Below are 26,662 nucleotides of genomic sequence, written 5' to 3'. Positions count from 1 at the left end.
CCAAGAATTCATTTGTATTCATTTTTTTTTATATATATTTCCTTTTGTATTTATTTATTTGAACTGCTCTATAACATGGTGGGGTTTTTTTTTCTTCAGGAGGGGAATGTGGGTTGGTGGGGACTGAGACGGGGACGGGAACACTAGAGTTGCCAAGGGAAGAATCTATGATTTCACAATACAGTCTAATCGTCTCTAGAGCTAATAAGTAGTAGATACATATGTATATATATATAAAGATTTGTTTAAAAACCAACTGGTTTCCAGTGCCAAGTGGCCTAGGTATATGCTTTGATGTACGTGCGTATATATTAGATATATGCGTGTGGGTCCTAGGTGTACATGGGGTTCGATCCGAGACGATCTCTAGACTACTTTCATAAACATTAACATTTAAACTTTACGACAGATGCTTGCGGGCTGGGTGTAAACATATATTAAGCATGCTCCTCTGATCACAATTCGGGGCTCAATCGATGCACGATGTATATGAATGATTTATAGATGTAAATAGATAGGTTTCTGGTTCTGAGGGCTTACGAAACTGAGGCCTTGCTCCTTGCCATTCAATCAAAATAAGATACATATCGAAGGCACAGGATTATTGTGTACTCTAGGAGGGGAATCTAACTAAATAACTACTGGGTGTGTGCCATGGCAGCTGCCTCCAAGCCAAACTAAATACTCTGAACTCCAATTTTAACGTTCAATTTGTGATGCGTGATGCCTGATGCCCATTCCTATTCGTTTTCTACTTGAAGAAAGGGTTCTTCGACGCCGATGACTTCATCGTGCACAAGATCTGACGCTCCAGCTGAAAGTCATAGTCCAGGGACTTGAGAAGCGTCGAGATTTCGGGCAGTGTGGGTATCTGCAAATGGCAAATTAGAGCGGGACAGTTGGCATTTCTTGTATCAACTCACATCAGTTCCGGCTTGATTGCGCTGCAGCCTAGCGTCCAGCACAAAGGGCACGCCCTCCAGTTCGGTATAGGTGCCCAGGGTGCCAGTGCCACCATAAGTACCGCGTCCTCCTCCCGCCGGACGTGGCGGCGCCGGTCGCTGTGGCGAGTTTATTTGATAATTGGCTTGTATCTCCTCATAGTCATGGTGCTCAGTCGGTGGCTGTGGCAGCTGGAGACAAATTTATATAAACCACATCTGGGCAGAGATCAAGGACGGTGACTCACCGGTCCACGTGAATTTCGGTGTCCCTGCAGATTGAGACGGTTCAGGGCCTGCTCCACCTCACAGGTGCTTCCAGCGGCGGGTACTCCTCCAACCGGAACTGGCGGTGGCATGCGCACCGGAATGGCACCCGTCTTGTAGCATATAAGCACCCCATTGATGTCGCCGGCCAGCTTAAAGCCATCGGGTGCCACCTTCAGCTTGGAGCAGAGAATAATATCGGTTACGGCCTGGGTGACAGTGCCGCGCTTGGACAGCTTATAGGCTATCTGACGCTTGCGCCAGGCCTTCTGGTCACTGTCGGCGGTGCGGGATAGCAGCGAGAATTCCTTGGGCGGGGCTGTCTTCTCCGCAATGACCCTGGTGGAGAGAGGAGCATAAATAATTTCGAAAGGAAGTATAGAAACTCAAAAACTCACAGGAGTGTCTCCACCACATATTCGGGCAGGCCCTCGGACTTGGACAGACACAGATAGCGTGTGTTTTGTCGTCCAAATATGCTATAGTCGCGCCATAGATCGGCATCCGAATCCTGGTCGTAGGTGCGGTGAATGGCATTAAAGTTTTTCGGGCAGCTGCAATCGAAAGCGAGATGGTTATGGTACATTTAGGCATTCAGACTTTTCCACTAACCGCTCAAAGTCCTCGACAATGTGCAGCGAGGTAATGGGACGATTGTCGGGCAGGATGCCTATAATTGAACTGAACACATTGGTGGCACCGGCCGTCCCAGCTCCGTTGGCTCCCTCCAGCGGTGAGCCGAGCAACGAGGCTGTGGAGAGAATAGCACTATTGCCGCCGCCATTGTCCAGAGATGAGACGCCGCTCAGTATGTGCTTGCCCACCTTGTTCATCCTAACGCCTTCCTTACCTCGACTTCTGTTTGGGTCAAAAAAAAAAAAGTTTCTCAGCATTATAATATATGTATATTTTCTAGGATTTTTCAGTTGGCAATTAGGAAAAAGGTAGAAAAATAATTAAATTTAGGATGTTAAGGGTAAAAAAAAAAATTGTTTCTTTTTGCATTTATCGAATTTTCGATTATAAATCGGAGTTTTTCATAAAAGTACTCACAAACATCGATGTTTTCCCAGTACTAGTTTGAAGAACCTGTTTTTTTCTTTGTCAAAAAAAAAATTCCTGAAGATTGATCTTTTTTTTACAGAATGGACCCTTAATACGAAAGCCTACATGATATTTTCACATTTAATTTGTAACTATAAACGGAAATACGCTGTTTAACTATCCATTTCCTAACCAAGTACATGTACTAATTTGAAAGTGAAAACTTTCTATTACGCTTCAGTTTTAAGTCAAGTTATTCAAGAAATAAGTTATTATCTCCCTGCACCAAGTTTATAAGTCTATAATTTGCTTGGAAGTCTTAGCCAATAATCAGAAAATAACAAGAAAGGAAGCTAACTTCGGCACGTCGAAGTTTGTATACCCTTGCAGATTGCACTTGGATCATTAAGAATCGATTCTGTAATATTAAAAATGATTATATCTCAAAGAAGATGAAAATACGTTAAAAAACAAAGAAGTTACAATTTTTTTCTCTTAATTTTCCGTTTGTTCCTATGGCAGCTATAAGATATAGTCGTCCGATTTTCATAAAATTAAAAACAAAATTCTGAACGAGTATAATATGAACATATCTCAAAAACTATGCAAAAATGTTACAAAACAGCCAAGTTATAATTTTTTTTTCCAGAAATTTATCGAACATTTGTATGGCAGCTATATGATATAGTCGTCCGATCCGGCCCTTTCCCACATATATGGCAGTGAGAGTATATAGAAGACTATATGCAAAGTTTCATTTAGATAACTTTAAAACTAATGGACTAATTTGCTTAGAAACAGACAGACGGACATGGCTAGGTCGACTCGGCTGTTGATGCTGATCAAGAATATATATACTTTATAGGGTCGAAAAGGTCTCCATCACTGACTGAAATTATAATACCCTGCAATGGTATACAAATTTTAAAATAAACTTACTTTAATTTCTTTGGCTTTCAGACCTTCCCCTGATATGATTTTAATTAGTTTGTTTGAGCCTCCACTGATCTGGCGGTGCTTTTTCCCCACTAAGAGACGCGTGATTCACGATCTTGCTGTGCTGGGTTTTTTTGTTTTTTTTTTTTGCATTCTTTTGTAGGTTGCCAGGGCCGGACCCGGTCCGAGTTTCTCTTTGGCCATACAGAGAGATAGATATATACACACATGGCCATTTGGGGGGAGGGGGGCACTTGGGGAATGCGGGGTCAGGCCGAAGCGGAGGGCAGTAAAAATAAACAAAATCCAGTGAGTGCGCCGCACTTTATAATCAGAGTACCCGGAGATGGGTCTCATTTAATTGTGTTTTTTTCGCTTTCCGGATTGTCAATTTGCTGTTTATTTTTTGCTACTGATAAGATATATTATAGGTACTATATATGTATATGGTATTAAAGCTGGACAAGCAAGGTGACGGTTGGATTGAGTCATCCGGAAACTGAATCCAAGAAATCAAAAACCAAATTCGTATTGGACATGGACAAAGAATCAACGGAACAGAGGGTAAACAATATTAATTGGCTTTACCTCTGATTCAGTAATATATATATGTATATATTGGATATTTAGAAAAGAAACTCTTAAACACCCAAATAAGTTAACAACTATGAAATTCATATTTGTTTTCATTTTTCTTTTGCAATATGTATACGTACTTCCTAAGGTTTCGAAATAAAGAAAATCTCTTTGGCGCCCCGGACAAAGAAAGCGGTGGTGGGAGGGGGGGATAGGGGGCTTACAATGTAACTCGAGTGAGAGGGGGGGTTGTCGGCTATGGCTGCCCCCCGTCTGATAACCAAAGTGGAGCACACACACACTTGGGGCTTATAAATAGAAAGACTCCGGGAAACGCTGCACACTTCTCCAATATCCAATTATAAGTGAATATTAATGGCTAATAGAAAGAGAGGAGACGGAGACGGAGACTCCCTAACGTCCCGTTCCACCGCACAGCATCCACTCTCTCACACACACACACAGACGTGGTTAATTACCGTAGAACTCCCAATGGAGCGATTCCGGGTACCCCAATGATTCCCGGGTGACAACCGGCTGTTCACCATTCACAATGTTACCGACGCGCGCGCTCTCTCCGGGCCCGGCCGCTTAATGCATTTAATAGAAACAATTAACAATTAATTCTGTCTTTTTGTTTGAGAAAACAACAACAATAGAGATGGGTCGTCGGTTTCCTCCAGGCTCTCCCGGTCCCGCTAGCACTCTCGCTTGTTATTGTTGCTGTTTCGTGTCACCAAAAAAAAAAAGGAGTTGCTTTTTTGTTATTATGTTTGCACTTGAAAAAAACAAATAGCTAAGAACGTCCGATTTATATGTTGGTTTTTTACAAAATCGGTGTTACCAGACTGAAATTATAAGCAAACCTAAAAATTTAAATAAAAGTGTTACCAGATTAAAGTTGGCTTAGCGGTTATAAACCGTGTCAAATGTAGCAATGGGGTAGAATTTCCAATCGGTTATGTAAAATCCAAACGATACTATCGATTACAGAACCATTTAGTCAGGGGATTCCCCATTTATAGAAATTTCAGAGAATGTGATGTTATTTCTTTTTTTTTTTCGGTTGAATAAATTCCAAATTTGTTTAAGTCACAAAAACAAATCAATGTTATTTTCTTTATTATAATATCTGAAATATTTTAAGTCATTAAAAAAAATCAATTACAAAATCATTGCAAATTTAATAACTTTAGTTTTTATTCTCTTATAAAAGTGCCTTAAAATATATTAAGTTGCAAATCTTTTTAATCGAATTTGCTCATCTTAGCTGCCCCAGGAGATAACTGACCCAATTTGCACAATTATGTATATATCTATTAGATGATCTTAACAATAAATTTATAGAATTATATAAACTAAACGAACTTGCCAGACAAAGAAACTCAGTTGTAACTGAAAGGGCATTGAAAAGGGCATATCGAAAGCACATTATGATTTGCTCTCAAGAATTCATAATTTCTTTTAAAACGAAAAAAAATTAACCAAAAGGAGGGAGATACAAAAACGTTGTTAGCTCCACTCGAAAGGCTTACTTGCTAAATTGGAAGCGCCATGGAAATCGCTGCAGGCGGGAAATCAATTGGAAGGCTGGCCAAAAGTATGCAGTGAAATATTTTATATAGAAAATTTATTATTTTTGCATACTTTCGGGCTGTACATGAAGTGATTTCAAATCCACTGCAATTCCGGTGGCACGCTTGAATAAATATGTATGTTCGCACTGTTCCTGTACTGTGAATAAATACATTTCCGTTTCCGCCGGAAGCTCACTCCTTCGACCGGCAATAGGGCAATGTGGCCTCGCAGGGCTCTGTTTCCGGCGGCTTGGCCATCGCATCGCACTCCGCATCGGCCACCACCACGTCATGCTGGTCTAGGCATACAACGGATCGCCGGCGAAGTGGCGCAGTCGCTGATCCCGTCGGGCGGCAGGTAAGCGGACAGAACTGCCACGGTCCCGGCCACCAGTGGGCCGGGCATGGTTGCTCGGCGCAGGCCCGCGACTGTCGCTGGGGCCTCCGGTTCTTGGCGTGCGTCCAACAGGGCAGCGTGTCGCCCAACACTGTTGGAAATAGAGGGATGTAAGGGAGTGGCTATACGCGGTTCACTACTACTCACCCTTGCCGTTCTCCTGGCACACCGGCTCCCGGTGCTGCACCCCGCCCCCACAGCTGGCGGAGCAGACGGTCCAGTTGCTCAGACGCCACAGGAACTGCCTTCCTACGCTGATGTTCACCGCCGGCAGAGTGAACTCATAGAAGATGCCCGAGTTGCTCTCATTGCCGCGCACAATCGCCTGGGAAAGAAAGATAAAAGGATAATAGATCCACCTTTCCACACAACTTCAATCCCTGTCCTTACGTATAGCGATATGGAATGCTGGATGGGCTGAGGTATTGTGATGGTCTCCTGCTCGTCGACCCGATCGTAGAGGCTCTCGGCGCCGGCTATCTCGAATTCCCCCGGCATAGAGATGAGGCTATCGCCATTCAGATAGAACCGTTCGCTATGGGCGGCGGCCCGTCCCACGGCCAGGAAATGCGGCGAATTGCCCTGCTCCCGGATGAGAATGTGACGCGCCCGGGCCGGTATGGTAACAATTTCCACATAGGCACCATCTTTGGCACCAAATGGATCTCTGAAGACATCCCTTACCGGCTGGCACTGATCGCCAGCGCCGCCACAGACACCGCAACGATCGTCCTGCATCTCCGAGTCGACGATCCAATCGCAACCAACTTTCTGAACGAAACGCGATTTGGGCTCAGGGTTATTGACCAAGGGATCCGTCGCCGGCGTATACCTTACCTTGCAGATGCCATCGATGCACATGTTGTTGGTGCCCAGCGTGCAGGGCGTACCATCCAAAACCGTGGAGCCCCAATTGGCAATGATGGTGTCATCCACATCGCTGCAGAACAGGCGGCAGGGATTATCTGGGAGTCAAATAAGGGAGTATATAACAAGGGAAATTGGATGAATAATCTTGGGTTATATAGTTTTTTGTTTTATGTGACCCCTCACCCTTGTCGAAGAAGGGCAGCCACTTGTAGGTGGCCCCTTGGTAACTGACATTGTCAAAGCGCGCGCATTGCTGAGCCCGGAAGCTGGGCTCCTGCTCGGGACAGGGTCGCTTCCGGCAGATCTTGTAGCGCTTCCGCTCGCCAATGCAAAAGACACCGCCATTGGCCGGAACCGGTGAATCGCATTCCCGGTGTTGGGTGGACACACCGCCGCCACAGCTGCGCGAGCACTCACTCCACTCGCTCCAATCCCCCCAGCCACCATTCACGGCGGTTAGCTCCTCCCGGCGAACGCACTTGCCATTCTGGCACCACTTATTCCTGCCACACATCGTTCCCGGGGCAGTGGGACGCATGTGGGTGACGCATTCGCCATTGACCTTGCACCACAGCGTCGAGCAGAATTCATGGGGGGCGGAGCAGGCGCCCACCTCGCTGTCGTTGGTGAGATTAAACTGAAGCCGGCACTGGCCGCGGGCATTGTACCGCATTCCGGGCAGTTCTCCAGTGTAGTTGTATTCATTCAGCGGCGTCGGTGGATCGTCCAGGCACTCGCCTAAGCCCTGACTGAAGGTGGGGGGGGGGGGGATATAGTATATATAGATATATATATAATCGCAAGACTGTTACTTACTCCAGGAAGTGTGTTATGTACTTGCGGCTACAGTTCGACCAGCAAACCTGCAGGGTGTCCGCTCCAAAGGTGGGCGTCATGATGTGCACAATGGAACCCACTCGCGGATGGCAGCCGATCTTGGCGGTGTCATGGAACATGCCAAAGCTGGGGACAAGAGATCATAATAATTGTTTTTATGTAGGAAACTCCAAGCTCCTCCACCAAAAACCTGATTGTTTTAATGGAATAATAAGTAATGCATATATCTGATTAAAAGCACATAAACAAATAACCAAAACAAACAACCGCCTGGCCACCTGTTGCTCCCGCCCAGGGAGGTTCTGTTTCGTTCCGGCCGGTCGACTTACACAACACCCCAAGCGACACCATTGATCAACAGATCAACAGAATGCCAGATCTCATGGCAGATCCAGTTGGGTGCAAATAAGGAGGAGCCGCGGGGCTTGGTGGCAGGCCGTAGCCGCCGGGCTGACTCAATCGCGGACGGAGCACGCTAGACTCACTGACGGCCACTTGGCGGCACTGGCACAAAATAGAGGCCGGTTTTCAAGCCTAAATATACATATATTAATATTTTAATTTTCATATTTAATTTATTATTTATAATATTATTTATCAGGTGGTATTTCATAATCTCCAAAAAATAAAAACTCCAAATTATAACTCTAAATATTTTAAAAATTTCTGATTATACTCCCTATTTTCTCCCAGTGCAAATCGTCCCACAGCCATTTGTTCGCTTGAAAACTTGGCAACTTGGCACGTTCGACCCGATTTGATTCAATTTCGAACCGAATCCAAAAACCGAATGCCAATCGGAATCCGCAAAATCCACAGCTCCCCCGATGAGCCGGCCAAACCGGACCCGGACAACATCGCCCCTAGATGGGTGTGCGTGTATTGCTAGTGCGAGCCTCAAAGTCTGGGTGTGCCGATGCCGTGATCACAGTGAATCACTTGGTGGTACTTTACATTTTACGAGAATATATACGATATTGTCTATAGCCATTAATTAACAGTTTTAGATTATTTTCAGCCATAGAATTATACGGAGCAAGGGTTAATGTCCGTTGAGGCAGGGGATTTCCTAACTAAACACTATGAATTTGTATTTAAAATTTAAACAAATTATTGTTGGGAAAGGAAGATTAAATATTGAGTTTAATATTAGTTATATTTCATACAAGTTGGATTTAAAATTTAAAGAAATTAATATACTTCAAGGGAAGATTAAATGATATATTTATTTCATATAAATTTATTAAAAAAAGTCACTTATAAATTTATAATTAATTAATTTACAAGTTGATTTCCAAGTGACTGTGACTGCTGCTCTTGGCCATCTCTGACTCTGGCTTGATGTGCCTCCAGCTCTCGACTAATTGAGTTTGAATGGAGCAGGAAGCAGGGGCACCGCGAGAGGTGACACTCTGCGACTGAGACTGGCAACTGGTCGCCGGAGTGGCGACCAAAGTGGGCGGGCAACGCAGGCGATCATTGTCACGACACACACACACACACACACACGCAGGTGTCAAAGCATCCGTCGATTGGACACCATCCCAAAGTCTCTTATATTCATTCATTAAATTGGGCTGCCCATAAATCTTGGCCCGAAGCACATGTGTTGGCTGCGTCTGGCGCTGCAGGTGGCAATGCAAATCGCTGCCGGCAACCTGTCTGGTAGATGTGGATGCTGCCACCGTTAACCATGTCTAGGTTCTATTTCACATAATTAACTCTTAAGCTCTCACTTGGGATTAAACCCAGGACATTTAGCCTAAATAAAGAGAGATTTCTGCTTAAACTCATTGGGAATTATAGCAGAGGGCAAGTGGTAATTTGATGTAGGGGCCCCTTGTGTGTCTTGGACACAGAATATAATTGTTTAAACAAATGATTTCTAAATATTTAACAAGTTTTACTAATACCCAGGACACTTACTTGTGACCCAGTTCATGGGTGATTGTGTGGGAGAGCATAATGCCATTGTCCTCGTTGACGCTGCAGGATTGCTTGGGCTTGCACATGCCACCCACATTGGCCAGGCCAAGGGTCCTGCAGGGATTTGATAAGATTATTAACCCAATGGTTATAGCCTGGCCCACTCACATGCAGTTGTTGGCGCAGATATTCTTGCGTGTGATGAGTATGGCCACGTCATGGTGATGGGGATCCTTCTCGCTGCCCTTGTTTAGCTTGTGCTGCCAACTATAAAAAAGATATACATATATATATCCTAGCTCCCTGGAAGGTTAAATCTATACCTTTATTTACCTGCAAAATCGATCCAAATTCTTTTGGGCATTCTGGGTGAGATTTAGCTGCTGCTGCGACTCCTCCTCGTCCAACTGGATGATCCGCACCACCACAATCTCTATGGAGTTGCCAATGCTGGGATCCTTGTACAAGGCCGAAACCATATTCATGATGGTCAACAGGTAGCCATTGAGGTCCTTGTGAAATGCCGACATGGTGGCATCGGCCACAATCAGTGTCTCCACATGCCGCGGACTGCTGATGGAGCGCCTTCGTCGCGGGATCTCCGGCTGCGTCTCATACTTGAACTTGGTCTTGTGGAGCTGCAGCTTCCGGGGCTGCGATTTCCGCTGGTGATGCTGCCGTCTGTTGGGGTGCTGGTGGTGCTTGTGGTGCCGCCGCCGGATTTGTCTGCCCCCCTGGATCTTGACCTTGCCTTTGGCCTGCCACTCCAGACGCGTCTCCATGCGTCGTCGTGGCTCTCGAGTGCCACAGTTACTGACCTCCAAACTGGGGGAACCCATTGCCGATGATCCCCCGCCGCGTTTGCGCTTGTTACGCATCCGGGACTGCTGCTGCTGCTGATGGTGAAAAAACTAAGTAAGAACAGTCCTGGATCAAGGATCCAGAATCCCAGACTTACCCTTGGCTTCACGGAGGTGCGCTGGAAGACAACGTGCGGATGGCCGTTGACGGGATGCGCCTCATGCTGCTTGGATGGCTCGATAAAGTACTCATTGCTGGCCGTCCGGATGTGGCCCACCTGGAAACCCAATGCCTTAGAGAGGAGAAACACTAGATTGATGGACACTCACCAGTCCCGAGCAGGTGGAGATGGCCACATTGGTGTCCGGCTCGCCGCGCACCTTGCCATGGAAATGACAGTTAAGGTGCCTTGCCGTCAACGAGGATCGGGTGCGAAGGTCACGACGATGCCGCTCCACCACCAGATGCGGGGCCAGGAAGTAGCTATGCGCCATCAGCTCCAAATGGAGCGTCTCATTGGCCAGTGGAAGCTGTAGATGAAGCTCCGCTGGCTCCGGCTCCTCCTCCTGGTCGTCGTGGAAACTGCGTCGCTGGCGATGCCTTCGATGATCACGATCATGGGCATAGGCCAGGGAGTGGGTCATAAATTTGCCATCGGCATGGACGCGACGGGGGACCACTAGTTGTCCCTCATCCGCCACCAGTTCATCGGAATGAAGTCCGAATAGTGGATTGGCTGCCGACGTTTTACCGGGTGCCTCCAGGGCCAGCCACAAGCAGAGCAACGTGATCCGCATCCGAGTCCGCATCCTGCTCTTGCTGTCCATGACCCGATCCTGATCTCCTGATCCACAGCCGTCCTAGCCGTTGTCCAGGCGTTGTCTCAGCAGCATGGCAGCGTTGGCATACTACGGATCTTAGCCTGGTCAGGAGAAGGGTGTGGCTGAGAATGGAGAATATATTTTGTATATTTTACTTAACCCTCTAAGACCCAAGAGTGCCTCAAGGCACTTATTAGATAATTTGTATTATCTAAAAAACTGGGAGCCTTTTAAATTTTTTAATTACACTAGTCAATTCACAATAAACATGTGAACTTATGAGTAGAAGGTTTCAAAGCTCTCTGAAGCTTTATAACAGGACTTTTTTCGTGTTGTTTACATGCAACATGCATTCGCGCGCAAAAATTTTTGTGTGCTTCATATAGTGTTTTTTTGTCTATCAATAAAAGTGAAATATCTTCAAAATCAGCCAAATAAAAATTATTGTTCTAGAAGGTAACATATTAAATAATCCAAATCAAGTTGCATATTTGCAATTTTATAGAAATAGTGCGTTGTAGCAGTGATTTATCTTATTTACCCCTGTTCGATTTACAGGTAAACTACAGTTAGTACACACTTTTTGAGGTCATTTTTGAAATTAAAAGCTACCATTTACCCCAAAAAATATAATTACACTTCGTTTTTTTTAATATTTCTTCGCTTGGGGCTTAGAGGGTTAATTTTTTAATTTTCGGTATACTCTTGCCCTAGAAATCGATTACAACTAATGCAAAAATAATTTAATTTCGAAAATCTATTTATATATATGTATATTTAAATCGTATAATTATTCCACCAAATTTATGATCATTTTGCAGTTACCTTTTCGGATTTCAGTAGCAACCGAGTGAGGTTATTATTATTATTTTTTTTTGTTTAGTTTTTCTTGGTTACAGATCAATCATTGAGGGAATGAGGCAATCAATCTTGACGCACTGCGCCTACATATATAAATACATTTTTTTGTTGCGGCCTTTGCTGATCATCACATTGTGGTTTGAGCCTGGCGCCACCGCATTCCACCAATCATAAGTACTCTACTCTCCATCCCAACCCACCCGATCCAATCCAAGCTGATCCACTCCAAACCGACTTGGAAAGTGACACCGGTCTTGGATTCACCCCTAGCGGGAATTACACAGAACCGAAATAATATTATAAATATTATATATGTATATTTTATATATTATAGTTCAAATATTAAAGTTCAAATAGTTTAGAGATTTTACGATAGCTTCTTCGATATGTGTTTATATTTACTATTCAAATAATGAAAGCGATTATTAAGATACGACATTCTTTTGATTGATTAAGTAAATTAATAAATCTATTAAAATATTTAATAATAGAATTTTCGATATTTTCAATATATGTCTGAAATTATTATTTGTATAAGTGCAAAAATAATTATATTATAATTTAAAATATAATATAAAAAATAGTTAAATAATAATAATAAATAATTAATAAATTAAATAATATATATCAATAGTTTCTGACTAATATTATTCGGATTAACCATACTACTGTTTTAACTATTCAAATATTTAATAGATTTTCGATACTTTCGATATTTTTTTTGATAACAAAAAACCGAAATATAATAAAATATTTTTCAATTAATAAATATAATAAATATAAATAAATATAAATATAATATTCAAAAATTTAAGAAATTATCAGGTTACGATTTTCGATAACATTTATAAATATATCAATAATGAAATATACATCTATCAAATAAAATAGCAAGTTGCTCTGGCATTCAAAGTCGATGCCGCTCTCTGATTAATCCATAAAGATGTCACCCCTTCTTATTTTGAGTGTACCAAATGATTATGGCTATAAAGGCCATAAAAAGAAAGAGACCACTTCCAGATAATAAATAAAAGGTGATTTGCTTTTTGGCTTTTAGCAAACACTTTCGGGCAGTCGAGACGAAGACGGAGACAATGGTTAGGCCAAAAAATAGGTATATGTATGTTTGTGTAGGTATGTCTGTATATATCTTCAGACAAGACACGGGCCATAAAATTAAGCAAATTTTTCGTCGTCTTTTTTTTTTTTTTTTGATTGTTTTTTTTTTTTTGCGGCTCTTCAAAGACAGTAACAATAATAACATATCGAGAATAGCAACAAAAAAGGTTAGCGCTGTCTGGTCATTATCAAAGCAACACGACAACTTAATTATTCAAGAGATTGACGCAGTCATCGGCGCTCTTATCACGATCACGATTTGTAATTTATGATAAATGTTGGCAATTCCATTAATAAAATTAAACAAAAGCTCATTAGCCTCAAAGCCGATTTGCAGTTGAAAGAAAAGCAAAAGATCGGACTCCTTGCCACTCAAGAAAGTCGCCAAATACTCTGCGACAGAGCGGGCTTTCCGTAATCCCTGCTATTTTGGGGACATGGGAGAAGAAATTACGTCATTTTGATACATTATATTGCAGGCAGTGCACGCACCATAAAAATATACAAAATAAATAAATAATTAGCATATTTGTTTTGCTTCAAAAGTAACGAAGAAAAATTATCACCAAAAAGTCGAGCTGATTAAATTTGCAAAGCAACGGCTCTTTCTTTTTTAAATATTATATCAAATTAACCCTTTAGTGCCCAAGACCGCCTCTAGACGGGCAATGTTAAAAACACCGTTATTTTATTATTTTCATTCCTTTTCACACGGTTTTCCGTTTTTTCTAATTAAGGAAAGTCCAAAAATTAAGTTCGTTGCGTTTGGAATACATACTAGAGCTAGCGCAAGCTGCTGTATTCATTTGAAGTTGGAAATTTGTGCAAATCGGACAAAATAATTATTTTGTAGGAAATACAACATGTAAATACTTTTTTTAAAAATTGGAAAAAATTTAGAAAAAAAATTGTTCTGTGTTGCTGACAGTCTCAATGACATTTATAATAAACATTTAAACAAAAAAATTTTTTACCTAATTTTTTGTTGGCCTATCTTCCCAGAACTGCCTTCATGCGGTCCAAGGTTTTAGTCATATAAAACTCGATCCGAGCAAAAGTAAAATTTTTTCCAAAACAAACATTCACTTTTGATACATACGGAATCCAAAAATAATTTTTTAGAGGGTTAAGTTTATTGATTAAACGTAATGAATTTTTAAACAACAAGTAAATTAAAGCTATAAACCAAAATATGAACCAAGTCGAAAGATTTCCAAAAACTTGAATATTTACCCCAAATTAAAAGGGATTGCTGCTAAAACTCATTGGGAATTATAGTGCTGCGCAAGCGGTAATTTGATGTCTTGGACACAAAATATAATTGTTTAGACAAATGTTAATTCAGTTCCTATTTAATAATTAATTAATAATTATTTAAAAGCCAGAAAATTATTAAAATATCCTATATAATATATTTTTTTTTATATTCCAATCCCAAAATATAGTCAAAAATTCAAGATCAATTAAGAGCATTCGCCTGTTGCCAATGATCTTGGCACTGGCGCCTCCGCCGGCACAGGTGCCGTTCTTAATTCCAAATTCAATGCGAACTCATCATCTTGGCCATAATGATGGCAATAAAATATGCGCTTAAATATTGGTTATACCCGAAAATTCCCACTCTCCGCGATCCGTTGACCATATTCCTGTTTTCGATATTTATTCTATTCGAGTCGCGGCGAAACTTGAAAGACTTCCCAGTTAAATTAGCAAGCGCCACATGATCGTATATTAAAATGTTGGTTGCCATTGTCCGGTTGTGTCTCCCATTATGCTGCAATGCCACCTTCATGACTGCGAGAGGCAGGCGGTAGTCGTTGGGTGAATGGTGAATGCCAGTAGGCGCCACTCTTAATTATCAATCAATCAATCACTGCCGCCCGACGGTTCCCTCCATTAAATGTCAGCCAATTGATTGCAGCCTGCAGACTGTCTGTGCCTCTCTGGTCTCCCTGATCTTCCTGGTCTCCTGGTATTACCTGGAACCCCTTCCGCTGAAGCGTCTATGATCAATGATTCCCCGAAAGAGACACGAGTTTGGGAGGGAGGAAATTTTTGCTCTTAAAAATAAATCTTTTAGAAAATCGAAGAAAGTTCCCTCCTTAAAATAAATATTTTAGAAAATTATTGAAAGTTATCTCCTTAAAAATAAATCTTTTAGAAATTCAAAGAAAGTTAACTCCTTGAAAATAATTCTTTGAAAAATTTAAATGATGAATTTGCCTGGTAATTCCCTTTTATCCCATCTCTTCCAATGGGAATAACTTAACATATATTGGAAGCCAGCTGAATCCATTCCCCTGAATGTTAAATCTTCAATGAGGAGGTCTCCCTTCGATCCAAATTCTGAGAAATGCCTCGGTAGTGATCTCATGTGATTGGAAATTTCACTTGAATTGAATCTCAATTTCCTCCGGTTAGGGTGATCCCCCAACCCATTACCCTTTGCCATGTTATTTCTACTTCAATCGTTGGCGTTTTTTATGGCTTCACTAATTCAACTATTTTTTGGGCAATTTTCAAAAATATATATTTATCACCAGAGATTCGTCACCTCTGATTTTGGTCAAGCATTGAGCCAACGATCGATCGATCATCGGTGACGAATATAAATGTTAATGAAGGCCCAAATCAAGATCGGATACACCACGTACACTCCTCCTCTTTCCTGGCCCCACCATATCCGTAGAAAATCGCTCTGCCTGCGAATTTCCGATTTCACTTTGTGTGTGCCCCCAGTCGAAGTCGAAGCAATTTGGACGCCCACCAGTTTGCCGGATCAGACTGGGCCACAGACCGGACCAAAAAAAAAAAAAAGAAAAAACACACACACACAACCAAAAAAAACAGAGCACGCTGGAATGGTTTGGAGCTGGAAGCTGGGAGCTGGAAGTGAAGTGAAGTGGAGTGGAGTGCTGGCTGGAAGCTCCATTCATGTGTTTTGCCATTCATACGTTGTGGATTCATTGAGAAACACACACACACACACACACAGAGATGGAGTGTGGGGACTCGATTTTGGGCTTGAATTTTTTCTATACCCTTTCCTATGGTTATTATGCGAATATTCAAATTGAAAGATTACAAAGATTGGAAATAAATATTTTATATTTCAATATTCAAATCTTTAAACGTTGATATAAAAAGAAAGGTTTTCATGATCATCTTCTAAAGGTAATGATTTTGATTACTGATCAATCATCAATGAATAATACAATCAATTGTTTTAAATAGCATTTAGGATCTTCAAATATCCTTCGGTTATTATGTGAATATTGAAATTGAAAGATTACAAAGGTTTGATATTTAAATATTTAAACGTTCTTTTTTTTTCTTTCTTAATATTCTGTAGATATACAAAAAACTATTATCATGATCATCTTCTAAACGTAATGTCTCTGAATACTGGTGAATTATCAATGAATAATACACTGAGTTGTTTCGAAGCACCTTTAAGCTCTACAAATATCCTTTGATTTAGGTTCTTTAGAGTTTATAACAATATATAAAAATATATTATAAAGGTTTTAAAACTTTAAACAATTTAAATGTATACTCTGTAGAGTATATTACAATTATTTCTCTCTTCTATTTCAAAGAATGATCATAAAATATCTAGTGCCTAAGCATGATCATAAATAATCGAATAATAAAGAATAATCGAATAATCGAATTTAAAGTTTAAAATAAATTTTTAAGCATTCAGACTGCTGCTTATATTACAAATTATAATAATTAATAATAATTTAATTTTACATTTCTGCCACAAAGAGTATCCCTAGCCTCGGTGCCTGTTCTGCTTTTCTTTTATGGGATTTTTTTATGAATGAAATGAAACTTTTCACGTAAAAGCGACGCTTCCATATTGCTCGCTTGGCCACAGTTCGGCACGGTTGGATTGGGTTGGGTTGGGTTGGCTCCCCTCCGATCCTCTCCAGAGCCCCGCCCTCGCCCGGATCGGTGAATCGCCGGATCGCACGTTGTACTCCAGTGTTGTTAATGTTTTCGCTCCTATCTCGGGGCACATTTGAATCTCTATGGCTTCTCGCTCGCGTCGCTGGTCGCATGTGGGCCGAAAATGTATTTTTATGGCAACGTCGTTCGATTTATTATTTCATTTGTATTTTGTCTGCTATTACACACACACACACACACACACACACACAAAGAGTGTGTGTTGTTTTTTTATTTTTCTGTCTTTTTTTTTGCACTGCTGCCATTTCTTGGGGGGATGGGGATGGGGATGGGGATTTGGTTGGAATGGGATGTTCTGCGCGGCGGCGTTTATGGACCGACGACGGATCGGATGGGCCAACTGGTCCCGGCCAAAATGCTTCGGAGCAAATCATTTAATTTCAGTTTATTTGTCATGACATTGTTGCTGCCTGCAGTGTTTGTGGGTGACCATACATGACTTGCGTTATTTTTTATTTTTATTTTTACCGTTTTTGGGAGTTCGCCTGTACTGCGTTTATTTTTTTGTGACTTTTTTTTGGCTCTTTGTCTCTGAGATAAAAAAAAATGGTTTCTTATTTTTTTTTCGCCAGTCTCTGAGATCACACAGGAAATGTGCAAAAGCAGAAGCGAATTAGCAAAGAGGGAGAGGAAGTGGGAATAGCAAAAAGAGAAAAAAAAAACTCATAGACCGTTAAAGGAGGTGTGATAAGATACCAAGATACTCCGGATACAGGTAGATATTGGCCAAAATACGTAATACGTAATTTGCAATGATATATCCCGGGTTAATTGGTGTATAATCCGGATTATTCCGATTTTTATTGATGATAAAAGCCACATATTTGTTAATCGGAAAAATCACTACCATTATTGATCAACAAACAGAAATCATTAAGTATCCATAAACCGAAAAAATATAAGATATTTACTTATCGGTTTTTGGCTTAAAACAGCTTTTGGTTAGTTGAACGATTTTATTGTTTACTTTATAAAAGAATATATATTCAAGCTTTTAAAATTCACCTAGATTTTAGCTATAAAACTCACATAAATATTATGATTAATATAAATAAAGAAAATATTAAGATTACTTTTACTCCAAATGTTTGTTTTATTTATTTTATTTGAAAGCAGTTTATGAATTGTATTACCTTTTTTACAAAATCGAACAAATAAACGCAAACACTGAATATTTTTCCAAAAGAAAACTTTAGCTTTTCTTTGATTTTATGAACCAGTTATTTGTTTTCTTATTTCTATGCCCGTTTAAGTCATTAGAATCAGTTTACTAATATTTTAAAGTTATATGTAAGTGTTATCGTTTGCATCATTATTATTGCAACTTTGCTCAATTGTCGAAAATGAAAAAACGGGCTTACACTAGTTGGTTTTAAAAAATCCTATTGGGAATACCTATCGAAAAGGACTTGATCGAAATTCAATCCTAATCAATAACTGAAGGTCTTCTTTTTTCGAAAATCATTCAATTGGAAAACTCCCCAATCTTATCAGAATATTGAAGATGTATTCTTCTCAACTCACCGATTCCGATAACCAATCCGAATTCGAACTCGAATTCCAAAATGCGCCGTTGATGGAAGCCCGCAAATATTTTAACCGCAAACAAAAGCTCAGAGACGAACGGCAAAAAACAACAGCCAGCAAAGGGGTTTTGTTTTGGATTTTGGTTTGTTTTTTTTTTTTTAATCGTACGTCTTTAGCTTAAGGGGCGGCGGCGATTAAAGCGCCAGGTAGGAGAACTCCGCCGGTCTCTTTCACAACACAATGGGTTTCACAACTCGCATATTTCGGTTCACAGGCACTGATTTTTGTCAAAAAAAAAATAGAAATAAAATGAAATAAATAAATAGGAAATCCTTAGTTGGATTCCAATAACTATTTATATAGTATATAATTTTTATTCGCGATATCTCCGATTATATCCTTGCAAAATGTTCACTGTTTTCGCGGAAACAAAGCTCTTTGAATGCCGGCGCGCCACACTTATTCTCGGAGTCGGGATCGTAATCGAACTCTCGGACTTGGATTTAAATTTGGTTTCAGATTCAGTATCGCCCTGGTGGACCGCTCTCAACGACGCTCTGCGAGCGACTGCTTAAATATTCGAAAAACGAGAAGTTGCCCGCGCACTTGCCAATGCGATCGGGCAGCGAACACCGAGTCGATCTTCGGGTGTTCGAATCTTCGGGTCTTCGCCGCAAAACCAGAAAGTACTCCCTACGAATTAGAGATGAGAGCGGGCTTTTGACCTTAAATAAGATTAGCTTAAATCATGTTGTACTCTTAATATAATTCTGATGATTAAGTGCTACTGATTTTTGAATTTTTGTTCATTATTTTGTTGTAAAAATGTCTTGGAATTTGATGGACCTGCATGCCGATCCCGGATGAGAAATAGTCACGAGACCATCTCTACTCTGAATAGTGCCATGTCCTTGCTAAAATAAAATAACATTAAAAATTATGAATACAAATTATAAACAATATTATACAAGAAAAGTAGACAAAAAAACAACAAATATCATAAAATATTTTGGTTTTATAAAGAAAATAACTTGACAAACTTTATGCATTCTGGGGGGAATCCCCCATTAGTTTGTAATCAACCTCTGGGTGCAACTTGCATTGTTGATCACTTGACAGTGATCACTGTGGCTCCGATGCCACCGCAGACTGTTGCCATGCTTGCTTGCCGTATAATTATAATCGTATCATGCATATCTGCTTTATGGCGTCGATCCGCAGAAATTGCTGCCTTATCTCACCGCTTCCAGAAACTGTGAGATGCTCCAGGAGGGGAGCAGGGATCGGGATCAGGGCGGTGCAACCCGCCAAGGACACACCGTTAAATGCGGGCAATTGCCGGTGGCGGGCCTGGCAACAACAACAACAAACAAAAAAAAAAGGGGAGTAAATTGTTTAAAATTATCACATACTAAAGCTGCCGCGAGGACAATGGACAATGGACAGCAGACAGAAGACAGGAGACAGGAGTGGTTGTCCTCTCCTTCGCCCTGCCGACGAAACAAATCACATTATTAGCCGCCGTCGTTGTTGCACGTTATTTTTAAAAAAACATTTCGTTCGTTCGGGGCCCCCGTTTGATTTTAGGCGCCAAGCCGATGTCGCCGGCGTTTGGCTGCAAATTGTGGCGACACGTCTGGAGCGTGGCAGCAGCATTCAACCGCGCACTGCAAGAAATTGTTGTATAATTTAGTTACTTATTTTAATTATTATATTTCTGTTATACTATATATACTATATATATATTTTTTAATATATTTATTGTACTATAATATTGCATTACAAATGGAAATCATTATAGATTCTGATTTACGAAATATCGTTCTTATTAGTCTTATATTTTTAATAATTAATTATTGTTTAATTTTAATGGTTTGATAATTGTAAAAATTCTTATGTTCGATTGCGCTCTGATGTAAATAATTTAATTATATAAAATAAATTTAAGGAGAACAATTTATAAATATGTATATGAATATAAGGACATTTTCGACAACTGTTCTAATAGGTCTATTAGTTTATATATACTTGTAAATTTATTTTTGATATTGATGGAAATATAATCTAAAAATTTGAATTTAAATGTTAAATAAGTAAATAATATTGTTAGATGCCAAATGGATGAAATTCAGGGAATTTTTTGATATTAGAGCTGATCTAATAGGTCTAAAACTCTATCACTTTAAGAGCCTAATCCATATTTTATGTTCCAAGTATTCAAAGTCTCTTAAAGCATCGACTAAAAATATTTTTAGGTTAAATGATCCAAGAAGATTCCCAACTATGATCTCAAATTAATATATATGTAGTTTGTCAAGTAATTTTTTAGCAATGACACTTTTTTAGTTCAAAAACAATAACTAGGCAATTTGTAATATTTGATATTATGAAACACAAGTTTAACAATTTATTGTTCTTAAATATAAAATATGTCACACAATATAAGGTGTTTTGTAACGATATAAAAATTAATTAACTGGTAATAAGTATAATTTGGCAATTGCTAAATTCACCTTTCCAGAGTTACATTTCAAGTAGTTATTTCTTTGAGTGCACATCATCCATGAGCATCAGATACACTGCGATAAGGCAAAGGACAAAAAACGAGCGTGCAGAAGAGGAGAGGGAGAAAGAGAGAGTGGGAGAGAAAGAGCGCGAGCAAGAGCAGCCGAGATACAAGATAAGAGAGACAGCCAACAGACGCCAGACAACAAAAACCACAGCAACAACGACGCCGCCGACGACGAAGCAGCAGCATCGTCTTTACACTAACAAAAATAATCTAGTCATTTTCCACTTGATTTTACAAGATTTAACAATTGGTGTACAATTATATATCACATCTGTAAATTGAAAAAAAAGGATCCAGTTCCCTTACTTTTTCGTTATCGCCATCGATATGAATTATCGAAAACATATCGGCATTGTGCCAAGTGTATCGCCGACGCTGCCGCTGCGATCCCAACAGATATCAAGCACGTCTCAATCTCAATCATTCAGGGCCGGGCTCCGGGAAAGGTTTATGTAGCTGCCGCTCAATTAACAATGAAAAGTCGGTCTGGTACGTCATAATATATTTTTATCTGATTACCTGGCTGCGGTGAGCGCTAGAAATGGGGGGACAGTCGTGACACGCACGCATCTCTAGAGCGAAATATTCGTACACACGAATAACTGGTAGATCATGCGAGTTTAATAATTATATCAACATTTCCTCTTTAAGAATTATTTAATGATCAATAAACCCCTTTGGGTTTGAGGTGATCCCCCGATTTCCCTTTAGTAACCAATGATTCACTCGTGATTCACGCAACCACCTCCTGTTGGACAAATGGCAGACAGTGGCGCCGTTCACCAGGGACGCCAAATGGGAGCCAGATAGATTCCGCAGATCCAACAGAATCGTGCGTTAGTCCGTCCCCGTCCCGACACTCACACAGACAGGGCGAGTGGCGGCGGCGGCGGCAGTGGCAGTGGCAGTGGCTCCACTCGCTGCCAGTGTGCTGGGAACAACATCATTTTGCTGGCCTGTCTGTCATCCGTGCCGTTTGCATTGTCCACCTCTCGTTGATGTGTGTGTGTGTAATTTTTCGCGTGACTCCCATGTAAAGATTTGATCTTCAACAGATCTCACTAGCGGCGTCTGCCGGCGTCAGTCTCCAGTCTCCGGTCTCCTGTCTCCAGTGAAATGGCGAGCAATAGACCTCCAGGTGGAGGTTGTATCATCTACAATGATGCGAGGGCGGTGTACATATTTGGGAAAATATGAGGCTTGTAGAAAAAGACCACTAGATCTTTATCTACATCCCAGATCCAAAAAAAAAAAACTTCTTTTGAAGAAGGAACCATTTTAAAGGCAGTTTAAGCTCTGTTTCACTCTATTCAAAAATTATAATTTTCTAATATATTTATAGAAATTTTGCTTACAGCATTTGTTATTCCTTTTCAAATATCTGTATCGAAAATAGGTAGAAAATTCAATTCAAAATTGTTTTCAACACTGAAAACAACTAATTTTTCATATATATAAATAGGAAATGCTGTACTGCAGATCTGAAAGTCTCAAAAATGCAGAAAAGTGCATTTTAATTTAAAAAGAAACTGTAACCAAAAATTGTATCCACCAATAACGGTTTTTATAAGCGCCATTACGGTCTAGCGGTCTGGCAACTCCAACTCATTTGCGTTCATTTGCTTACATCTCGGTTTTCCTATTTTTTCCAATGAAAATTAAAGTTTTCCGCAACCCTTTTAGAGCTGTTTACCCCAACTTAAAGTTACTTATGCCAGGAAATTTCATGGACCCTCAATTAAAGACAGAAAAGGGACTTCCCCCTGCGCGGTCTGGCAGCACCCATAGTTCTTGGGAGGAACAGCTGTGCGGCCCGCTTTGCCAACTGAAAATACCAAACAGACAGTTGGCAACGCGGCACGCCGTCACAGTGCGACTGTCAAAGCAAAGCGATAAAAAGTTTGTCTCCGCATTAAAAAAGCCACAGGAATATTTTCCAGCATTTCGGTAGGTTTTTCGCCTACCCCCACCCCCACCGTCGGCCGGAGCTGCAAAACTCCTGGCCAAAGGCCACCTGCAGTCGGCCAGAGACTACGGACGGCAGCGATCGATAAATTGGGAAATGCTGGCAGCCAGATTACTTATGTAATTGTTGGGTTTGAGGATTGCAGCTCTATTTGGTCACTTGTCGTTGCAGAAAATATGATACGGGCACCGCTAGTCAAGGCGCTGGGCGCTCTGGGCTCGCCCACACATCAGATGGCCAGCCGGGCGGTGCGCACCAGCGCCATTTTGGCCCAGACGCCGGCGAAGGCGCCCGAGAAGATCGAGGTCTTTGTGGACGACATTCCTGTGCAGGTGTTGCCCGGCACCACTGTGCTGCAGGTAAGAGATGGGAGTAAGGGAAGCAATTGAGGTTCCTATTATCCCATTACCATTTTCCGGTGATTGCTCTTGCAGGCGGCTGCCCAGATCGGCGTGGAGATTCCCAGATTTTGCTACCACGAGCGCCTGGCCGTTGCCGGCAATTGTCGCATGTGCCTGGTGGAGGTGGAGAAGAGCCCCAAGCCGGTGGCCGCCTGTGCCATGCCCGTGATGAAGGGCTGGCGAATCAAGACCAACTCCGATCTGACCCGCAAGGCTCGCGAGGGCGTCATGGAGTTCCTGCTGATGAACCATCCGCTGGATTGCCCCATCTGCGACCAGGGCGGCGAGTGCGATCTGCAGGATCAGGCCATGGCCTTTGGCTCCGATCGCTCCCGCTTCACCGACATCAACTACACCGGCAAGCGGTAGGGAGAATGATTCTCTTTGGAAGGGGAACAAGCATTACTGCTACTCCTTTTGTGCTTTTGCAGAGCTGTGGAGGACAAGGACATTGGACCGCTGGTCAAGACCATCATGACTCGTTGCATCCATTGCACTCGCTGCATACGCTTCGCCTCCGAGATCGCCGGCGTGGATGATCTGGGCACCACGGGTCGTGGCAATGACATGCAAATCGGAACGTATGTGGAGAAGCTCTTCCTCACCGAGCTCTCCGGCAATGTGATCGACCTGTGCCCGGTGGGCGCTCTGACCAACAAGCCTTACAGCTTCGTGGCCCGTCCCTGGGAGATCCGCAAGGTGAGCAGCATCGATGTGCTCGATGCCGTCGGCAGCAACATCGTGGTCAGCACCCGAACCAACGAGGTGCTGCGCATCCTGCCGCGTGAGAATGAGGACGTCAACGAGGAGTGGCTGGCGGACAAGTCGCGCTTCGCCTGCGACGGCTTGAAGCGCCAGCGCCTGGTGGCACCCATGGTCCGCATGCCGAACGGCGAACTGCAGGCCGTTGAGTGGGAGGGCGCCCTCATTGCGGTGGCCAAGGCCGTTAAGGCGGCCAACGGCAAGGTGGCCGGCATTTCGGGACAGCTGGCCGATCTGGAGGCTCAGGTGGCCCTCAAGGATCTGCTAAACAAGCTGGGCAGCGAGGCGGTTGCCACCGAGCAGGGCTTCGTCCAGGGCGGCACTGACTCCCGGGCCAATTACCTGCTGAACAGCACCATTGCCGGCCTGGAAGAGGCCGATGCCGTGCTTCTGGTGGGCACCAATCCGCGCTACGAGGCTCCTCTGGTCAACACCCGTCTCCGCAAGGCGTACGTTCACAACGAACTGCAGATTGCCTCGATTGGACCCAAGATCGATCTGTCCTACGAGCACGAGAACCTTGGCGCCGATGCCGCTCTAATCAAGGACGTTTGCTCTGGATCGCACGCCTTCTCCAAGGTCTTGGAGGGTGCCAAGAAGCCGGCCATCATTATCGGTGCCGATCTGCTGGAGCGTCCCGATGGCGGCGCCATTCATGCCACCATCGCCGACTACTGCAAGAAGCTAAAGAAGCCGGTGAGTAGAGTTGCGTCTCCCTGAGCACCTGAGTGGCTTCATTGACACGTTGTGGTTCTTGTGGTTGCAGGACTGGAACCCCTTCAATGTGCTGCAGACAAACGCCGCCCAGGTGGGCGCCTTCGATGTGGGCTACAAGGCCGGTGCCCAGACCGCCGTGAAGGCTCAGCCCAAGGTGCTCTTCCTGCTGAACGCTGATGCCGGCAAGGTGACCCGCGAGCAGCTGCCCAAGGACTGTTTTGTTGTGTATATCGGTTCGCATGGCGATAATGGTGCCTCCATTGCCGATGCCGTGCTGCCAGGTGCCGCCTATACCGAGAAGCAAGGAATTTATGTGAACACTGAGGGCAGGCCGCAGCAGACGCTGCCGGGTGTCTCGCCACCGGGCATGGCCCGCGAGGACTGGAAGATCCTGCGCGCTCTCTCCGAGGTGGTGGGCAAGCCGCTGCCATATGACAACCTGGACGAGCTGCGCAACCGCCTGGAGGATGTGGCGCCGCATCTAACGCGCCTGGGTCAACTGGAGCCAGCCGGCGAGGCCGGTGCAGCGGGCGCCGTAAGAAGACGTCCTTCCATCGTTTTACAAGGATCTATAGAATATGTTTCTTTTTCCTTTTGCAGAGCAAATCCATTGGCGGCGGCCCCATTGACATCAAGTTGAAGGAGCTGCGCGACTACTTTATGACCGACGCCATTTCACGCGCCTCGCCCACCATGGCCAAGTGCATATCGGCGGTCAACAAGCAGCAGCGGGAGAACGAGGCCAAGCAGAGCGTTGCCATCTAGGGCGGGCGCCTCTTCTGATCTAAACAAACTAACTAATTAATGTGTTTTTTTTTTTTAACTCTGCTCTTCGCTTGTGGCCCCGCCACTCCCATAAATTACGTACGAACCGTTTTTAGACAGCACCATGAGTCGCCGCAGGATGAGCCAGTCAGCGCAGGAGCAGGATCAGGATCAGCAATCTGTGGCTGCGGCAGCGCTGGGGCAGTTGTAAAGGAGAAAAAATAAGAGTCTTTTTGTTGTTGTTCAAAACAAAGAGGGAGTTATTCAATACGAGAAATAGGAAAAAACAAAATAAAAATGTAATAGAAAAATATCAAGAGAGAGAGATAGTCCTTAATGTGTGGGCAAGGAGCGGTTCCAAAATTGCATTCCCCGTACGATTTCTGGGGGATTCTGATAGGAATTCCCATCGGTGTGAGCAGAGGCTCGATTTGATTCTGTGGAAAACACTGATATATGTATGTACTACGTACATATCAGATTCAATTTCGCTTGGCAGACATTGCCCTCTCGCTCTGTTCCATGGGGAAAATGAGCGACGATCGGGCCCTTAAAAGCTTTTCCACTGATTAAACCTAGTTAGTGGATAACCCCCACAGGTCGTGCTTCGTCACAGAAGGCACAAATCTACATCGCAATTGAATTTTCAATTAGACCAAGTCGAATCGGATATGGGCAACCTACCTGGGCCATTACCATTATCCATGCATATCCGATGAAGGGCAAACAGCCAAGGCATCGAGTTAACTGATTGATTTCTTGAGGAAAGAAAAGGTATTAAATGGGGCCTTACTCCCAAAAGAGCCATAAGTGACAGGAATCCCTGTTGTTGTTTTCCACCAAAGATCAAGATTAAAGGAAAACTCTTGTAGCTCCAACTAGAGTGTACAATTTCAGGTGATTCGTATAGCTACTATTAAAAGATATACATGGCTTAGGACATTCATTTAGCTCGAATTTTCTCCCAACTAAAAAACTACCCAAAAATCAAAAGAAACCAATTT

General features: G+C 42.5%; 3 protein-coding genes across 6 annotated transcripts; 1 reads left to right on the top strand and 2 right to left on the bottom strand.

Annotated features, from left to right (window-relative positions):
• Positions 1-13: 13 nt before the first annotated feature.
• Positions 14-4,595, bottom strand: Mvb12 (multivesicular body subunit 12-like Mvb12). Its single transcript, XM_017179303.3, has 6 exons — positions 4,244-4,595; positions 1,821-2,066; positions 1,607-1,762; positions 1,190-1,547; positions 924-1,133; positions 14-871 (listed from the first exon to the last, which is right to left on the bottom strand). The coding sequence occupies exons 2-6, from the start codon at positions 2,039-2,041 to the stop codon at positions 752-754; spliced, it is 1,065 nt and encodes a 354-aa protein (XP_017034792.1). The 5' UTR covers positions 2,042-2,066; positions 4,244-4,595; the 3' UTR covers positions 14-751.
• A 782-nt stretch (positions 4,596-5,377) lies between these two features.
• Positions 5,378-19,027, bottom strand: AdamTS-B (ADAM metallopeptidase with thrombospondin type 1 motif B). Of its 4 annotated transcripts, XM_070288620.1 has the most exons (13): positions 18,973-19,027; positions 18,473-18,752; positions 10,502-11,115; positions 10,330-10,449; positions 9,705-10,267; positions 9,540-9,638; positions 9,372-9,485; positions 7,425-7,571; positions 6,792-7,357; positions 6,576-6,703; positions 6,129-6,509; positions 5,886-6,063; positions 5,378-5,829 (listed from the first exon to the last, which is right to left on the bottom strand). In XM_070288620.1, the coding sequence occupies exons 3-13, from the start codon at positions 10,997-10,999 to the stop codon at positions 5,534-5,536; spliced, it is 3,090 nt and encodes a 1,029-aa protein (XP_070144721.1). In that variant the 5' UTR covers positions 11,000-11,115; positions 18,473-18,752; positions 18,973-19,027; the 3' UTR covers positions 5,378-5,533. The 4 variants fall into 4 exon arrangements, with proteins under 4 accessions (XP_070144721.1, XP_017034955.1, XP_017034958.1 ...); XM_017179466.2 differs by having other exon boundaries at positions 18,473-19,020; XM_017179469.2 differs by having other exon boundaries at positions 9,705-10,264; positions 18,473-19,020.
• Positions 19,028-22,849: 3,822 nt separating this feature from the next.
• On the top strand, positions 22,850-25,971 carry ND-75 (NADH dehydrogenase (ubiquinone) 75 kDa subunit). Its single transcript, XM_017179426.3, has 6 exons — positions 22,850-22,994; positions 23,185-23,372; positions 23,448-23,779; positions 23,846-24,872; positions 24,943-25,428; positions 25,494-25,971. The coding sequence occupies exons 2-6, from the start codon at positions 23,190-23,192 to the stop codon at positions 25,656-25,658; spliced, it is 2,193 nt and encodes a 730-aa protein (XP_017034915.1). The 5' UTR covers positions 22,850-22,994; positions 23,185-23,189; the 3' UTR covers positions 25,659-25,971.
• Positions 25,972-26,662: the final 691 nt, after the last annotated feature.

This window comes from Drosophila kikkawai, chromosome X (assembly GCF_030179895.1).
Source record: "Drosophila kikkawai strain 14028-0561.14 chromosome X, DkikHiC1v2, whole genome shotgun sequence".
Classification (NCBI taxonomy): domain Eukaryota; kingdom Metazoa; phylum Arthropoda; class Insecta; order Diptera; family Drosophilidae; genus Drosophila; species Drosophila kikkawai.
This window is presented reverse-complemented; position numbering and strand designations above follow the sequence as displayed.

Coding starts and splice junctions, on each gene's coding strand:
- AdamTS-B (XM_070288620.1), bottom strand. CDS start 10,999: ATGGACAGCAAGAGCAGGATGCGGACTCGGATGCGGATCACGTTGCTC. Junction 9,639..9,704: donor AATTTGGATCGATTTTGCAG/GTAAATAAAGGT, acceptor TCTTTTTTATAG/TTGGCAGCACAAGCTAAACA. Junction 7,358..7,424: donor TACATAACACACTTCCTGGA/GTAAGTAACAGT, acceptor CCCCACCTTCAG/TCAGGGCTTAGGCGAGTGCC.
- Mvb12 (XM_017179303.3), bottom strand. CDS start 2,041: ATGAACAAGGTGGGCAAGCACATACTGAGCGGCGTCTCATCTCTGGAC. Junction 1,548..1,606: donor TATGTGGTGGAGACACTCCT/GTGAGTTTTTGA, acceptor TCTCTCCACCAG/GGTCATTGCGGAGAAGACAG. Junction 1,134..1,189: donor ACCGAAATTCACGTGGACCG/GTGAGTCACCGT, acceptor ATTTGTCTCCAG/CTGCCACAGCCACCGACTGA.
- ND-75 (XM_017179426.3), top strand. CDS start 23,190: ATGATACGGGCACCGCTAGTCAAGGCGCTGGGCGCTCTGGGCTCGCCC. Junction 23,373..23,447: donor CCGGCACCACTGTGCTGCAG/GTAAGAGATGGG, acceptor TTGCTCTTGCAG/GCGGCTGCCCAGATCGGCGT. Junction 23,780..23,845: donor ATCAACTACACCGGCAAGCG/GTAGGGAGAATG, acceptor GTGCTTTTGCAG/AGCTGTGGAGGACAAGGACA.